Source organism: Emys orbicularis, chromosome 3 (genome assembly GCF_028017835.1).
Source record: "Emys orbicularis isolate rEmyOrb1 chromosome 3, rEmyOrb1.hap1, whole genome shotgun sequence".
NCBI classification, from domain to species: domain Eukaryota; kingdom Metazoa; phylum Chordata; order Testudines; family Emydidae; genus Emys; species Emys orbicularis.
The window spans coordinates 195,203,331-195,220,915 of NC_088685.1; the positions used below are offsets into that span (position 1 = coordinate 195,203,331).

At 45.2% G+C, this 17,585-nt stretch overlaps 1 protein-coding gene across 1 annotated transcript in view; it reads left to right on the top strand.

The window, feature by feature from the left end:
• The window catches only part of REL (REL proto-oncogene, NF-kB subunit), a 64,066-nt gene that overhangs the window by 18,294 nt on the left and 28,187 nt on the right, over positions 1 to 17,585 (top strand). Inside the window, exon 4 of the mRNA XM_065401490.1 lies at positions 12,823 to 12,965. Within this exon, the coding sequence (XP_065257562.1) occupies positions 12,823 to 12,965 (143 nt within the window). The remainder of the gene's footprint in view (positions 1 to 12,822; positions 12,966 to 17,585) is intronic.

Below are 17,585 nucleotides of genomic sequence, written 5' to 3' on the forward strand. Positions count from 1 at the left end.
CAGGAAAGGCTGTATGCACATAAGTTATTAAAACATTATAGAAAATGCTACAAATAAAAAAAATCAAGCAGAGAAGGAAAAAGGTAACACTTCGGTGTGTAATTCATTTTTTCTATCAGGATCAACTGTGGAGAGATAGAAAAATGATTTAAAGGTGTCATTCAGAGGGGAACAAATCTGCAGCCTTGAAGACGAGATAAGAATTTAGCTAGCAGTATAAAAGTAAAATTTTCTGAGAACACTAGTCGCAAGAGAAAAGGGTGATTAAATAATCTCTATAAGCACCTTCCTCAAGACAGTGCATCAGAGCAGAAAAAGTGATTTGTCATATGATCTGTTGCTCTCTACATCTTTAAAGAAAACACTCCACATACCAAGCTGGTTGTTTCAAGGGTGACTGATATGTTTTTAGCCTGGAAGTAGAGAACATAGAGCAGCAGAAACAACTGAATTCTTTAATCTTTCAGCTATGTTTGGATATTTTCTTATTCACCAATATGGGAAACAGCTCTACAACCAAAAGCAGAGTGAAAACCAAGGGAAGGGACCCAGATCCAGAGAGAGAGACAAACAACTCATCAAAGGAATCTTTTGAGTGAGTAGTTACTGATCAATAATAATATGATGAAATTAGACTTTCAATCACTGGGTCATGACATTTAGATACCTTATACATTGCTACATTACCAGTTCATTTTACACATGATTCAGGATCCCCAGACTCTCACTAGCCATGACAGGCTTGCCAGCAATCCCCATTCTGTGAACCTTGGTTGGAAAAATTCCTTTTGTGTTCCCTTTCCATTGAGGAGCCTCTCTAGTGGTCAGGTTCCCCTTTGAAATCTGTCTGTGCAGGGAAAGGGAGAGAAGCTTCCTCCTCTTTTCATTTGTACTGAAATTATAAGTCTCTCTTAATTCTGTGACATTATAAACTGGATTGCATGCTCAGCAGCTGGGGAAGTTACAATTTACTTCATATCTCTTTCCTCAGAGCTTGCTTTACTTCCAAAACCAAAACTCCCACCCAGCATAAAATAACTCCACACAGGGTCTTTCCAGCATCAACAACTGGGAGGAGTGATGATGCAGCCTTCCCCTTTCCTTTTTATAACTCTGTCCAGATCAGCCATACCATAGGCAGGAACCTGGTAACCCTTTGCATGCCAGAACATCTTTTCAGCTTGTCTCACATTCTGAATTAAGCTCACCAGTCCAGAGCAGACATTCCATAGCAGTTTTACCAATTCAAAAGTAAACTAACTTTTGACATTAGAATTTAATCACCAAATTTTGATGTTGTACACAGGATCTCAGCAAGGGAAAGACTAGATTTTATTTTACTTCTCTCTTGTTTTCTGAGTATTCTTGTTTGTTTTTTGTTTACTACAAAGTGGCAAAAAAAAATTAGAAGAATTTTTGAATTCTGCAATCCTCTCTTTCCAAGCTGCTGAAGTTCTGGAACCTCTTATACAAATTATTTCAAAGTTGATAGAAAAATTCTACCTTCATACCACAAAATTCTACTTTCTACCATCACTCTCAAAATTCTGTGTGTGTGTGTGTGTGTGTGTGTGTGTGTGTGTGTATAAAATCAGACTTATATTAGAAAATCTAAACTATGGAGTGGCTCCAATGCAAATCTGCCTTTCTTAGCTATTTATATAGCACCTGGTAGTATCCAAGGCCCAGATTTCAAAGGCATTTAGATGCCTAACTCAATCAGCATCTTACAAAATCCGCTCCTATCTCTGTAGAGCTTTAGGATGCAATATGCTCGAAAGGTGCTGTACAATCCATCTGAAGTTTTGATTGGGGGGGGGGGGGAGAGGGAGGAAGAAACCAGTAAAGCTTGTGTTCCCGTTCCAAGCAAGTCATGGAGATTGGAGCCAGTATGGGATCTGAATCTGGATTTCCCCAAAGTTCAAGCGGTGTCCTTAAGATGGGTTCTAATTCAACTCATTCTAGTGATAGGTCCGAATAGAGAAGTTCAGATCCAGGTCTAGGTCTGGATCCCAAATTCCCTGAAGTTTGGGGAGATTTAAAGTCACTGTTGCAATTTGCTCATCTCTATTTTGGCCAACTTTAGTTACTGTGAAAACAATGATGTCAAGGGTATGTGGCACTTACTGATGAGACTGTGAGTGCTCCTGAGCATCATCCCCTAACAATGTATCTCTGTTAGGAAGAGCTGGGGACCTAGGCCTGGATCTCTGGAAGGTGTATGGAAGGAGGGCCCATGTGGTGGGCCTGGGGGGTGGGGAGGCGCATGGGGCTATTAGGGGTATGAGGACATTGGGGAAGCAGGTGTCTTACTGTGGGAAAGAAGGGAATGCTTCTCTTTTGATGTTGACAAGCCTCCTGGTCAATCAGGTTACTGAGTGATTTATCTTTGCAGGGAAAAGGGTGAGAGCCTTATACTTTTTTTAATTAAATGAAATATCCTTCAACATCCTGTACTAAATGTTGGAGCTGACATTCCTTATTAATGTTCCAAAATCAAAAGTTGTTAACTTTTGAAATTAGACTTCAGTCAACTAAAAGTTTGGCCTGGGCACTAGATCTCTATGAGAGGAGTCTAGTAAGTGAAATTGTTTTTCTCTCCTACTTTCTTTTTTTATATTGGGACAAAGTGGCATAAAAAAGTTAAACTCTCTGAATTACCAGCATGCCTTTTGTTTTTAGTGTGTCATAATTCAGGAACCAATTGTCCAATTTCCTAAAAATATCATATTTAACCTACCAATTTTGGCTATTATGGTCTGGGAAGGAGCACAACCTTGGGCTCATAATGGACATTCAGTTGCAACCATGATTATGGAGCAACTGCTATGGCTGCTTATATTAAACTGCAGCTGTGTGTTTCAGGGCCGGCTCTAACTCTTTTGCCGCCCCAAGCAAAAAAAAAAGAGTGCCGCCCTCCATAGCGCCGCCATAACACACCCCCTCAGCACCGCGCCGCCACCCCCCCCCCGTGCGGAGCACCGCACCGCCGAACCCCCCCAGCGCCGCACCGCCAACCCCCCCAGCCCCCCGCGGAGCGCCGCCGAACATGCCAGCCCCCCGCGGAGCGCCGCCGAACCCCCCTGCCAACCCCCCCCAGCCCCCTGCGGAGCGCCGCGCCGCCAAACCCCCCCAGTCCCCTGCGGAGCGCCGCTGAACCCCCCTGCCGAACCACCCCCCCCCCCCGCGGAGCGCTGCCGAACACACCCCCCCCGCGGAGCGCCCCGCCGAACCCTCCCGCCGCCACACACACCTTCCGCGGAGCGCCGCCGAACCCCCCTGCCAAACCCCCCAGCCCCCCGCGGAGCGCCGCGCCGCTGAACCCTCCCGCCGCCACACACACCTCCCGCCGCTAAACACCCCCACCGCCGAGCCGCGCTGCCGAATCCCCCCAGCCGCCAAAACAAAAACAACCCACCCCACCCCCAGTGCCACCCGACCGAACCCCCCCAAAAAACAAAAAAACCCTGAGCGCCCCCCGCCACCCCAAGATTGGCCGCCCCTTACAAGGTGCCGCCCCAAGCACGTGCTTGGTCGGCTGGTGCCTGGAGCCGGCCCTGGTGTATTTGAGAGAGTGTGTTGGATTGCACGCACGTGTGGCCATTGCCTGGGGGTACTGTGTCTGTTTTACACATAGGCAACATTTGTGAATTTTGCCATGCCAATACATTACTATTCCTTCTGAGCTTCGCTCTTTCGATATTTCTAAAGCACTTATCTTGGTATCAAAATGTGAGTACCCTGGGTGTGTGTAATTATATATGTGTGGTGTAAGCACGGGTTGGTTTGTGTGTGTGTGTGAGAGAGAGAAGGAAAATCTGTGCCTGCCCAGCAGAGAGGGCACACAGCATCACAAGCTGATAGTGAAGGAGGAACAGTCGATATTGCTAATGGTCGCAGAGGACAGTGCCTCAGCGAGCGCTGGGAGGGGAGGCCTGTGTTACACTCTAGCAACCAAGCGAGGGTCAGCCGGGCACGCTAGGGGTGCAGCTGGAGGAAGTGGGTGCGGTCGCGGAGAGCAGCCAGCCTGTTGCTGTGCGGGGGTGTGTGTGTGCACTGCGATACAGCTCGGTAGCACGCAGGGGGAGGGGAGAGATTGCTTCTATTGTAGGAGTATCCCAGTCGAGATCAGATCCCTCCTTCCCCGGCTCACAGCACTGCGGCCGCAGCAGGCGTGTGGGGGAACCGGCCTGCTGGCGCTACGACGTCACCCCAGCGGGAAATTCCCAGCCGCGGGGAGGAGCGGCCGAAGTAGGGCCGAGAACAGCTGAGCCGGAGCAGCAGGACGGCGCGGAGCAGCTGGTGCCGCCGCCGAGAGTCCCGGGCTGAGAGCGCGCGTGTGTGTAGCGGGCACTATGGCTGGTAAGTGTCCCCGGTGCGCCGCCTCGCCGCCGGGCGGTCTCCATCGCGCGGAACCCTGCCCTGGGCGCCTTGCGCTCGCTGCGTGGGGCCCGCTGCCCTGAGCCCGAGATGGGCTGCCCTGCCCCTTGCAGTGTGGTGAGCTGTCGTGATACAGAGGTCGGGCTTGCAGTGCTGGCTGCAACCCCTCTCTCTGCTTTACGCGTTTAAAAACCTCTGAAAGCCTGGAGGGATGGGATGGGATGGGGGGGAGAGACACTAGGTTGTCTGGGGCTGCCTGCAACTAAAGAACACTTTCAGCATGTGACTACATGTCTAACTTCTATAAAACTGGGAGTGAGCTGGGCTGGCGTGTCCTTCTCACCCAGCCTGGGCAGGGCTCTGGGCTTGGCAGAAGGCACCTGCCTTCCATTCATGCCGTTGAGAAGACACCAGCTGCCGCCAGAGGCTTGACTGACATTATTTGACCTCGCCCAATGGCAGATTTCTGAGTCTGACATGGCTGTTCACTCAGGGACTACTCTGTGTGCAAGCTAACTAAAGATAGCTCCACCAAAGCTCTTGTGAGAATCTGACTTTAGTGTGACACACAGGAAGAGGTGAGGTGGGGAAGGAAAGAATTAATTTTTGTTGTTGTTGATGAAGGGAAGTAGCAGTGTGAGAGCTGGTCGATGAGGAAGTCTGTTCACATGACCTGCAAATTTCGAGCGTGTGGCTTTTTGTGAGAGTGTTGATAGAATTTAACAGACCAAATTCATCGTGGGTATAAATGGCAGCAATTCTGTTGACTTCAGTATAGTTGTGTCCCCAACATTTTAAATTCCTCCTTCCAGGATAAATCATTAGGAAATCAAAGAGAATAATATTGAACAAGTGTAAAATATACATAGAAATGTGCCTGTCTGTCACTGTGTTTTTGCAGCAGGAAGTGACTACCTTTCCTGAGGCAGTGGTTATTAACAAATGGTCATAATATATTAAGGCTGAGAGACTGTACACTGCCTAAAGTAATGGGGAGGAGCTTCCTCATAACTAACTTAAATGAAGCTTTTAGTTGAGAGCTTGTCACAAACTTTACACCATGTGAGATTTTCTGTGGTAGAGGAACAAAATTAAATAATCAGTTTATTTAAACAATAAATTGTATATAAATTATATATATATGTATATATATATATAGAGAGAGAGAGAGAGCCAGGTAATTTCCTTGACACAGATGGGACCACATTTTCAGACTTGGGTACCTAAAGTTAGGCACCTAAATCTGGATTCAAGCAATTAAATATCTGAGTTGGCCCCAAAATCCCTGTTAAGATGCCTAAAATAGGTGTTTAGGTGTCTAATTGTGAACACTCACATTTGAAAATGTGGCCCCAATGTTCCATTTTGTTTGCAGGTGACTTATATAGGGAAATATAATAGCCATATTGTTTAAAGGACAGTTGCATTCGCTTTCCCCTCGACCCTCACTTGGTAGAAGGTGGGAGAGGCAAGGCTGGTTATTTGACCAACATGGGCATCCTTTAACAAAAAACCAAATGTAGTGGCATGGGGGTTGGGCCCGGTTTAGGGCATATTGGGGGAATGTGCCCCTTATGCAGAAATGAGCTCCATCCGCAGCTCTGACATCTGCTCACATCTGGGGTAGGGATGCTGGGCACTAGCCCCCTTTTCACAAACATTTGGCTGTTTTGTTTGTATGAAGCCCCTCCTGGGAGCCACTGTTTCTTCCCACCTTTGATGCTTAACATCTGGGAGGAAGGCACTGGTTCCTACCCTGCCTTACCTTCCCATTAATAAAGCAGATTTTTTTGAGGGGGGCAGGGGGGAAGGAGGAGAGTAAATGCCTGCCAGCTGCAGGGAGCTTTGGAGGAGAGTCTCCCCTTTCTCATTAGGGCAGCCAAGAGACTGCCTGCTTTGCAAACTGCTAGGAGCCCAGGCTCCTTCTCAGCTGTCATAGCTGGGAATGGGATTTATTCCTGCTGTGAGGATGGGTACCCCCAAGGGATCCTAATGTGTCATTTTACCCCTTGAAAGGAATGTAACAAAGCATTTACATTTTAAAAATGGCTGCCATATGGGACAGTTGCTGCCTCTGATCCTCATGGCTTGTGGCAATCTGAGGGTCAAGGGTAAAAAGCTGCACTTTAAAGCAATTACCCAGAACTTGCCTCTCATAATAGAAAATCTCCCAATTGCAAAGGTTAATGTGACATGAAAAGCCCCAGTTGTTTAAGCGGTGTGTCCTGGCTAATGCATGTGTGCAGTGATTTATGAGGACCAATATATATTGCACATGAATAGGTTGTCAAAATTTACTAGTGATTTTTGGCTGCTTAAATGTTTAGGTGTCCACCTTAAAGGGACCTGAGTTTCAGTGGAGGTTAGGTGTACAGTTCCTATAAATTGTCTCAAGTGGAGCACCTAAAAACTGAGTGCCTCCCTCCCCAAATCACTAGTCACATCTGAAAATCTTGGCCTATTTTTCTTATTCTGCCACTTAAGACTGTATTGCTAAAAAGGTGACATTTGTGATTTTTAGAAGCAATATTAAATCCTTGTCCAAGTACCCCTTAGGTGGCCATAAGGAACGAGTTAGTGAACAAACATAACATTTGAATTAGTTTAACAACATGTTAAAAAGATTCTGATAACTTTCAAAATGGCTCATTGAAATCTAAAAGAAAAATGAATCATTGTTCAAATATAGAGGCTAAATTTACAGTATAAGTCTCAGATCCGGGGAAGACACCAGTTGGCTAATGTCAGCTTAGTGCTCAACTTAATCCAGTTCACATCAGAACAGGTCATGGCCAAAATAAATTAGTATGAAAATGAGAGACAATACCACAGAAAGTGATCACAGATTTGGTAGCCAAAGGAATCCAAAGTTGTAATTTAGTTTCTCTTGGTCTCAATGAAGCACTTGCATTCCCCATCCTTTCAAAAGTTTGTTCTCCGGAATCTTTCATGGGGATTTAAAATTTTTAATTTTAGAACTGGTTGCATTAATTAGAGTGGTTGCTGGGATGAAAAGTGTTCCCAAACCTATATATGATATGTGAATGTCTGCTCAGCCAACCATTGCCAGTGTACGTGTTTGATCTGCTCATCTAAATACTGGCTCTTAATCAGATAAATCAAATTATTGAATTCACACATAATTTTAAAAAAATTATATTGTATTTTAGATCAGATAAGCTGAAATAGTAGATATCTATCTCTGTTATCTGCGACTAATATATTTTCAACTTATTAGTAATTGGTGAAGGAATTTTTCAGCAGGGGAAGTTCTTAACTTCCTAGTATTTATAAGCTTCTCTTCTAGTTACTATTCTGTAATGTCACGTGACAAGAAAGAAGTAGTACATGAAGCAGTTGTGCCTCTAAACTACCTCTGTTTAGAAGGTGCACAGTTCATGAATGTTTGGGTAGAGGATTGCTTGTTCTGAATTAAGAATGTATTTGCACTTGTTTTAGGTTGAATCAGAATATTTTATAGTAGATCTGTGACCAGTACTCCTCCCTGGCCTGCTATAGGGGGTGGCAAATGCTTAATATTTAAGGCCTAATTTTTCAGAAGTGCCCACTGATTTTTGGGTATGCAGGTTGGGGCACCTGGTCCACAGATTCCGAACAGGGTATCTACACATAGTTGGAGGGGCAGAATTTTCCCAGCGGTGCCACCATAATGTCCATACCTAATGTACCCCACTGCATTGGGATTTTGTGTAGTAACTTTGCACTGTTGATAGTCAAACTCCCACCACTCTGTGCCCCGCCTCCATCTCATTCACACGCTCCAGATACTGCATCAGAGTGTGTGTCCATAGAACACTCCCCAGTTGAATGCCAGAATTGCAGTCTCATGGCATTGACTCTTCACACAGCCTGTGCCCTCTGTGCAGAGGAATCTGTGGCTCTGTTAGTTGGAGGCAACATTTGATTCCAGGATCCAGTTGTTTTTCCTGCAGTGCATTGAAAGATGCATGGTATGTTGCAGCCAACTTCCCTTCGTTCTTCACCTTTCCCTGAACTCATCACTGAGGTCCAACCAGACTTCTCCAGATAATTCAGGAATTCCACTTGCAAATACAAATCCTCACTTCAAGACAAATGCTGTGCACATATTTCTCCTTCCGTGTTTCCATTGCACGTTCTTGGGCATTAGGTATTCTAGTCAAAGGCAGAGCATCCAATCCTTGAAAGCCCTTTGCAGTCACAGCTGCAGTTTTGCATCAGCTCTTTGGCAGTCATGGTAAAGAACCTGCTTCCTAATGGTAGACAGGGAAATCAGTATTTGCTTCCATCTTTTAGTTTTAATTCTGATGGCTGGTGATGTATCTAACTTTAAACTGTCTGTGCTTTCTCGGTTTAGATATGCTTTTTTTGTCACTGATACAGAATCAAGTCCCAGATCTTGAATCAGTGTAATTTTCATTCCTTGCTGTACTCACGTTGTCATTGATGGTTTCACTAGTTTCTACCACTCATGTAATTGAGAATTTACCTCTCATTTTCTTTTAAATTATGTATTGCAGTTTTCAGTGCAATCATGCAAATACAAATGCAGTATCATAACAAAAAGAGAAATAGGCATGCTGGGATACAGAGCACAATAATCCTACAGCCAATAAACATAAGTACAAATAAAACTATTAGTACTTCCTTTAATATGGATTTGTAAGATTCTTCCATTTCAGTTTCATGTCTCAGTAGTTAACTAAAGGTAATTAAGCAGCATATTACTCTTCCAGAATTAGTCCTCGTTGCCATTGCAAGAATGTCCGCTTTTGATGTCGTTTATATTTCTTCTACTCTAAAAAGTACATGTTCCTGTGTGGAGGCCCTTTGTCTGTGTGAGTGGGGATTGTGAAATAGTCTTAGCTGTGTTGCTTTGGCAAGAGCACATTAATTTACAGAAAATGGGAACAAGAAATGGATGTCTAGTATTACTACAAAGAGTGATGATTCTACGTCTCCATGAGCCTTGGTTCACACAAACCCTTTTGTGTTTCTTGTCTACTGGTTCCTGGTTTAGTAAAGCTGTAGATGATAATTTGGTTCTTCAAGAAAGAAAATCAAATTAAAATTAAGTTTAATTTCTAATCTCTGGAGGTTACTGCGTCATTGGGTTTTGCTTTCCCACAAGCACACACCTACTGTTAAGCAGTGGGGGTGACTTAAGTAACCTTTATTTCAACCACAAATTAAATCTGCATAAAGACAATTGAGGCCTGACTTTTAAAATGCAGTTGATATCATCAGTGGGTGAGACACTAACCCTTTAGACGTGTATATTGAAGGTAAAATTATAGGTTAAAGTAGAGATATTAAAGTCCTTGAAGCAATTGCTATAAAACAGTCATAACTGACAAGACTCTATATGGCTTTGACAGGTGACATGGGTGGGTGGGGTTGTGGGCACATCTACGTATATTTGCACGCACATACGTGTATATCTATATCTCCTAAGTAACATGATGATTAGGCACTTTATAATTCTCTAGATAGATACTCATTTCTTTATTTTAATAATAATGCTTAGCACATGTATAGCAACTTCTATCTATAGATCCTGAAGTGCTCCACAAAAGTGTGTATCTTTATCTCTGTTTATAGATGAGGAAATCAAAGCACAGGAGAGATTAAGTGATAATGCCCAAGGTGATAGAGCTGATCATTGGTAGAGCCTCCTGACTCCCTTTATGGTGCCCCAACCACTGGACTATGCTTGTGAGACAAGTATAAGTAGTTTTGAGTGTGTGAGAGACATCTGCACACAATTTATGGGCCCAATTCTGTGAGATGCTAAGAAACCTGATCTCCCATTGAAGTCACTCCTGTGTTGCTTTTGTGGGTTTTTGTTTTGTTTTACCATCTCTGTTTCTATGATTTATTCTTCTCTGGCTAGTCATGCTTATTCTGTCCAGAAGACAGCATGTGCAAAAGCATACCTCAAGAAGGGGCAGAGCTTAAGAAAGGGACAGTCCTTTTAAAAGAACAGGAGCCAGGGTGATGGCCAGCATATATTGAATATGTCAGGTCATTTTCTGATGTCATTTCTAAAGTTGTCAGATGTTGACCTGGACATTCACTGGCTGGAAAGTGGCATATTTGGTTACTTCCATTTTATGAGCAGTTGGCTAAAACAATGTTAAGGCTCATTCTGTCATTCCAAAAGGATTCGGCAACAAAATATGAAATAGTGGAATCTTGGAAACTAGAGACATGAGACAAAATTCTCTTTGGTTCAGCTGATGGGGTTACACAGATATGACAATGTTCAGATTACTGTGAAACTTTTTGGTACCTTTCCCCAATTTAGAAACATCCAAATTGTCTCCAGCCTTGTTCATAGATTAATAAATTTTAAGGCCAGAAGGGACCATTATAATCGTCTAGTTGACATTTTACATAATACAGGCCAAAGCACCTCAGCAGTGGTTCCTGCATCAAGCCCATAGCTGCTGGTTGAGCTATAGCATATCTTTTAGAAAGACATCCAGCTTGATTTAAAGACTGTTCCCCCTCAGCCAGCAACAGAACTTCTATGCACATCACCATTCCATAGCTATCTATCAATATAGAAGTAAAGGTCAATATGCTGTTACACAGATGGAGTTCTTCTTTTCTCTTACACATTCTTTCAAGAGCTGTTGTGTCACTTAACTCCTAGAACAGGAAAGTGGAGTAAGCTAAATGATTTATAGTACTACAATAAAGGACTTTTTGGGCCCAACAAATCTAGTAGGAAATGACATTCTTGTGAACTAGTACATGCAAGCTTTGGGTTGGTGAGTCCCAATATAAGCCATTTTGGCAGCAACAAAAGGTTTTAATACTGAAGTGTATCTCTCCCCAAAAACTCCTATAGAACTGTCCAAAATATATGTGGGAAGGAATGAGAGGATCTTGTATCTCTTTAATGTCTACTTTGGGTACAACAATTGAAGTTCCAACATTGTTTTGCTGACATGCCATAGGATCTTTGCTCCCAAATGTATTTAACTGTACCTTATTACCATTCCTGCTTCTTTGTAATGCGCATCCAGCTTGCCTGTGTAGGATGTTGTTATATGAGCATGAGGTATAAGTCAGTGCAGAATTTGACCATGTGTGTGTACCAACTAAAATAATTCAGTTTCTAAACTAAACCTTTCATTTATTCATTTTTGCTTCTCCAGTATTTGCTGCTCACATACCACTAGACTGTTATGTCACTGCTTGACTGGTTAGCATTTTCGGTGCTGTGAGTCAGGGTGGAATTCACTGTATTTAGACTTAAGTGGGGCCCAGGCCTTGTCCTGGCCCTCTGCAGAGGGTGAATGTCACCCTGAAAAAAGTATGTAGACTCCTGCTAAGTCAGGATCTTTCCAAAGCCTTAATTAAAGTCAGCCCCACCATCTCCTAACACCCATTCCCTGAAAGTTGCCTTCTCACACATTGGGCCCTTTGACAGCTTACCAATAGCCTTTACTAAAATCTTGTGAGAGCCCTTGCTGCTCATGCTGGCTCCTGTGGGAAGTGGACAGCTCAAAGTATAGCAATGCAGTGTCTGGGACCACAGTAAAGAAACTGAAAGCATTAGGGGATTTTGCCTAATTTGCATAGAATTTATTGCTTCACTGCAGTAGGAGCTAAATCAATCGATTCAGAGGAAACACCTTCATTTTGAGGGGACTTGCATTCAGAAAAATGTACTATAATTAAAAATTTCAGCCATTCCCTTGGACTAATAATCTATTCATTTTGACATTATGAAATAATTTTTCAGCAGACAAGCCCTCACCACTATCTAAGAGAAACTGAGCTCGATGGGGAGGGAACCCTACTAATGATTATTTATATTACAGCAGTGACTAGAAGTCTCCTCCTCTGGGGCTCCCATTGTGTTCATACACACAGGCCTGGTCTACATTAGAGGGGGGGATTGATCTATGTTACGCAACTTCAGCATAGCTGAAGTCGATGTACTTAGATCTACTTACCGTAATGTCTTCACTGTGGTAAGTTGACGGCTGACGCTCCCCCGTCAACTCCGCCTGCGCCTCTCACTCTGGTGGAGTACCGGAGTCGACGGGAGAGTGCTCAGCAGTCAATTTATTGCGTCTAGACTAGACACGATAAATCGACTCCCACTGGATCAGTTGCTGCCCGTCGATCCTGCCGGTAATGTAGGCAAGCCCACAGTAAGAGACAGACCCTGCGATGAGGAACTGCCAGTCTAAATATATAAGACAGATGAGTGGGAGAAAGGATTTATCATCACCCCCATTTCACAGAGTGGGAACTGAGGCACAGATAAACTACATGATTTACCCAAGGTCACACAAGAAATCTGTAGAAGATCCAGGAGTAGAACCTAGGTCCCGGTCCAGTGCTTTAACCATAAAGCCATCCTTCCTTTTGCTTTTTACGCTGTATTGTGTTGTAACCTTAAACATTTTCATTTTCCTAAAGGTGGGTCTGAACCCTGCGTCGAAATATTCGAGCAACCCAGGCAGAGAGGCATGCGTTTCAGGTACAAATGCGAAGGACGATCAGCAGGCAGCATTCCAGGCGAACGTAGTACCGACAGCAATAAGACATATCCCTCTGTAGAGGTAATACTGTTGTTATCCATAATTATTTTTTACATTGCACCATGTTGCAGGTGTGCCTGGGACTTTACACAGTAAATAAGGGCCCTGATTCTCCATTCTGTAATCCTGCTTTTTTGTTTTTCTTTCTCGATCATAACTTCACTGAAGCTGATGAAGTTACAACAACTAACATAACAGAGTGGAGAATAAGGCTCTTGGTTCCTACTCTGCAAAGCTTACAGTCTAAATTGACAGCAGTCAGACAAGCTGCAGAGGAAGGTAACAAACCAGGGTGATGGAAGGAAGGGACACAGAGTATGCTTACTTGGTGGCTTGGGTTGTTCAGGATGGATCAGGTTTGTTCTTAGCTTTTTGTTTGTTCTGGGTACTTGCATAACTATGTTTTTTTAACAATTGAGGGGGAGTTAACTAGAGGACTGATTGCAGGTTCTGAGGAGGGCTTTGAAGGAGGTTGTCTGGGGTACAGAATTTAGGAAGGGTATCCCAGCTGCAGGGTGTAGCATGGGAGAAGGCACGGAAGTGCTTGTTGCAGATGGGAACAAAGGGAGCCTGGGGTGAGGTGAATTTGGGGGAATGTGGGGATCAAATAGATAGATACATATAACCAGTGATTCGGAGGTAGAGCTGTACAGAGCCTGGAAAACCCCAATGAGGAGTCTGAAGTTGAGGTGGAAAGGGATGCAGTCAATAAAGCAGTTGAGAAAGGGTAGTGATGTGGTCAGAGCAGCAGAAGATTATTTGGTAGCTGCATTATAGATAGATTGAATGGGGGGGAGGGATAGCTCAGTGGTTTGAGCGTTGGCCTGCTAAAACCCAGGGTTGTGAGTTCAATCCTTGAGGGGGCCACTTAGGGATCTGGGGCAAAATTAGTACTTGGTCCTGCTAGTGAAGGCAGGGGGCTGGACTTGATGACCTTTCAAGGTCCCTTCCAGTTCTAGGACATAGGATATCTCCATAAGGTAGATGTCAGGAAGTTCGGAGAGAAGAGATTCACAGTAGTCTAGGCAGGACATGTCCAGGCCTTGATCAAGGATTTGGGCAGTAGAGATGAAAAGGAATGGATGGATTTTGGATCTGTTGTAAAGGAAACAGCAGTAGGATTTGGAAACAGCCTGAATGTGTGGGATGAAGGAATGTGAGTTTGTGAGCCTGGGATATGGGAAGGGTCATGGAAATATCTGCTGTGATGGAGAAGGGAGGGGAGGACTTGGGAGGTAGATGGATTCCAATTGTATTGTGTTTTTAAATTGATGGTGGGACATCTAGGAAGAACCGTATCAGGGCATGGGGAGGAGAGAGGTAGATGTGGGAGTCATCAATAGTTGAAACCATGAGAGGGGTTCACACACACCCCCACCCACACACACACACCCACCCACACACACACTCTCTCCCTCTCCCTCTCCCCCAGGACAGAATCTTGTGGCATTCTACTGAAGAGGAAAAAGGGGGAGATGATGGAGCCTTTAAAGCAGACATTGAAAGAGCTGTCTGAGAGAGAGGTGGTGTGCCAGCTGCATAAAAGCCCCTGGAGATGAGCGAGAGTTAAGAAGGATGATGTGTGGACAATGGGGCTGAAAGCAGCAGTATGCCGCTCCACATCACAGATCAGAAGCAGTGCAATGAAATGGAACCCTGTCCCTGGAGCTCTGATTGGCAAGGGAATGAACAAACAGGAGGTGCCAGCCTCCCCCACTCTTTGACTGATTAAAGAGCTGGCAGGAAATCCCACCCTGTCTGTGAGTTGCTGGCTCTCCTGCAATTGGAGAAGAGAAAGGGACTGTGTGGGCTGCTAGAGAGGGCATGTGCTGCTGCAGGGAGACACAGGCTGAGTCCAGGGAGCGGCCTGAGCATGTGGCCCCTGTGACCCTCCACAGTGCTGCACTTGAGGATCAGCCAGAGCCTGAAAGGAAAGAGGCCCTGATTGTGTCATGGGGGGGGGAGTTAGGCTGCTCAAGATGACTGCTGCTGACAAAGCGGTGTGTGTTACCAATAGCAGTGTCGGAGTGATTTCTGGGTGATTTCCTGCATCCCCAAAGGCTGTAGGTGGGATTTCCACTCCAACGCCAGGGGTGGGAGTTTGGAACTGACTACCAGCAAAGAGAACCAGCCGCCACCACAGGTGGAAAGGTCAAGGAGGGTGAGAGTAGAGAGGAACCCCGTGGGTTTAGTGAGAGCAGTGGGATGGAAGAGGTGAAAATCTGATTGCAAGATTAAAGGAGAGAGTTAGCAGGGAAGGAAGTCAAAGCAGCAAGAGTTGGCTGGATGCTGAAGGGCTTAGGTGTGAAGAGGAGGTGGGGGAAAGGGGTAAGTATTTAGAGAGTCAGGGATTATTCTTAGGGTAAAAGGAGACAGTGACATATCTGAAGGCTGAGAGAAAAGAACCAGATGAGAGAGAGCATGAATGAGGAGGGAATGAGGGAGGTTCAAGAGTATTATGGAGACCAGGATCAGACAAAAGGTTGGAGAAAAAGAATACAATGAATGCTTCATCCTCAGAGATGGCCGGGGGTTGGGGGGGTATAGGAAGAAAAGGTTGAGAGAGGAATGGAACTGTTGTGAGGTAGGGGAAGTGGAGGAGGAGGAGAGCTAGTATCACAGTTAACGTACTCCCCTTGCCATATCTGCCAGATACGTTTTCAAGCTGTTACACTTCAATCAGTTTAGGCCAAACTCTGCCCTTAGATTCACGCACATAGCTCCCAGTGAAGTCAGTGAGGGTTATCTGCCTGAAGGCAGAATTTGGTGAACGTATCTGAAGCGCACTGGGAGTTAGGTTCACAACTGTCCTAAAAAACCTAGTGGGAGAGGGAGGTTTTCTGCATCTCCATGCACAGTGTGTGAACATTTCGCCAAAAGCTCAAGAGGGTCTTTTCTCTTAAAATGGATGTATGGCTCAAAGCTGTAATGATAACGTTATAGGTCCTGTACAGCATACGCTATTTGGGAAAAATCTCCTGTTGCTTCAACAGATGGGAATCTTGTCTGTGTAAGGGATCCTACCATTTTTGGATCAACTAATAGGCCTAATCCAACTCCGATTGAAGTAATGGAAAAACTCCCATTGATTTCAGTGAGAGCGGAATCTTGCCCTTCAGTGGGAGTCCCTGTGTGGTCCTGAATGTGGAATTGGATGTATTTGTAATGAAAATTAGGCATTGTAGAAGGGTTCAGCCAGGGCTCGTCCCTCCCCCGGGCGGCGGGGACCCACACCGCCTCGCTACGTCCGTTCAGTTGGGTCGGGGAACTAGTCGGGCTGTGGGGTTTCACGCCGCAGCAACAATAGAGGCAAACAAACAGTTATATTCCACAGGCCCAGGCCCAAGCCCTGGTTCAGGGCAGGGGCAGTGGAGAATCAGTGGCTCAGGCCCTCAGGCAGGGGTTTAGAGAGTCAGGGATTATTCTTAGGGTAAGAGGAGACAGTGTGTCAAGGCTGTATCCCCACTTTGAACTTTAGGGTACAAAGGTAGGGGCCTGCATGAGGACTTCTAAGCTTAACTACCAGCTTAGTTCTGGTCCGCTGCCACCATTCCCTACCCTGGGAAGCTTTTAGAAACCTTTCACCAATTCCCTGGTGAATACAGATCCAAACTCCTTGAATCTTAAACAAGGAGAAATTGACCCTTCCCCCCTCCTTCCTTTCACCAACTCCTGGTGAATACAGATCCAAACCCCCTTTGGATCTTAAAACAAGGAGAAATCAATCAGGTTCTTAAAAAGAAGGCTTTTAATTAAAGAAAAAGGTAAAAATCATCTCTGTAAAATCAGTATGGAAAATAACTTTACAGGGTAATCAAACTTAAAGAGCTCAGAGGAACCCCCTCTGTCTTAGGTTCAAAGTATAGCAAACAAAGATAAGCACTCTAGTAAAAGGTACATTTACAAGTTGAGAAAAACAAAGTAAATCTAAGACGCCTTGCCTGGCTTTTACTTACAATTTTGAAAATAAGAGAGACTTGTTTAGAAAGATGGGGAGAACCTGGATTGATGTCTGGTCCCTCTCAGTCCCAAGAGCGAACAACCCCTTAAAACAAAGAGCACACACAAAAGCCTTCCCCCCCCCCCCCCCCGCCCAAGATTTGAAAGTATCTTGTCCCCTTATTGGTCGTTTGGGTCAGGTGTCAGCCAGGTTACCCGAGCTTCTTAACCCTTTACAGGTAAAAGGATTTTGGAGTCTCTGACCAGGAGGGATTTTAGTACTGTACACAGGAGAGCTGTTACCCTTCCCTTTATAGTTATGACACAGTGACATATCTGAAGGCTGAGATAAATGAACCAGATGAGAGAGAGAGTGTGTGAGCATGAATGAGGAGGGAATGAGGGAGGCTCAGGCCCTTAGGCAGGGGTTGAGCAAACAGTTTTAGAAGAGGCCCTAGCCCTGGGTCAGCGAAGAGTCAGTGGCTCAGGCCCTCAGGCAGGGGCTGAGCAAACAAGTAAGTTCAGAAGGCCCAGGCCCTGGCTCCGAATGGCCTGGGAGAGGGGGAGACTGCCACCCGCACGTAGGATGGCGGGGGGGACGCAGGCCCACCCACTCCACTGCATCCCAGCCCGGGGCCCTAGCTGCGGCAGAAGACCCGTTGCTGTGTCAGTGGGGATCCTGGCCGCAACACACTGACATGG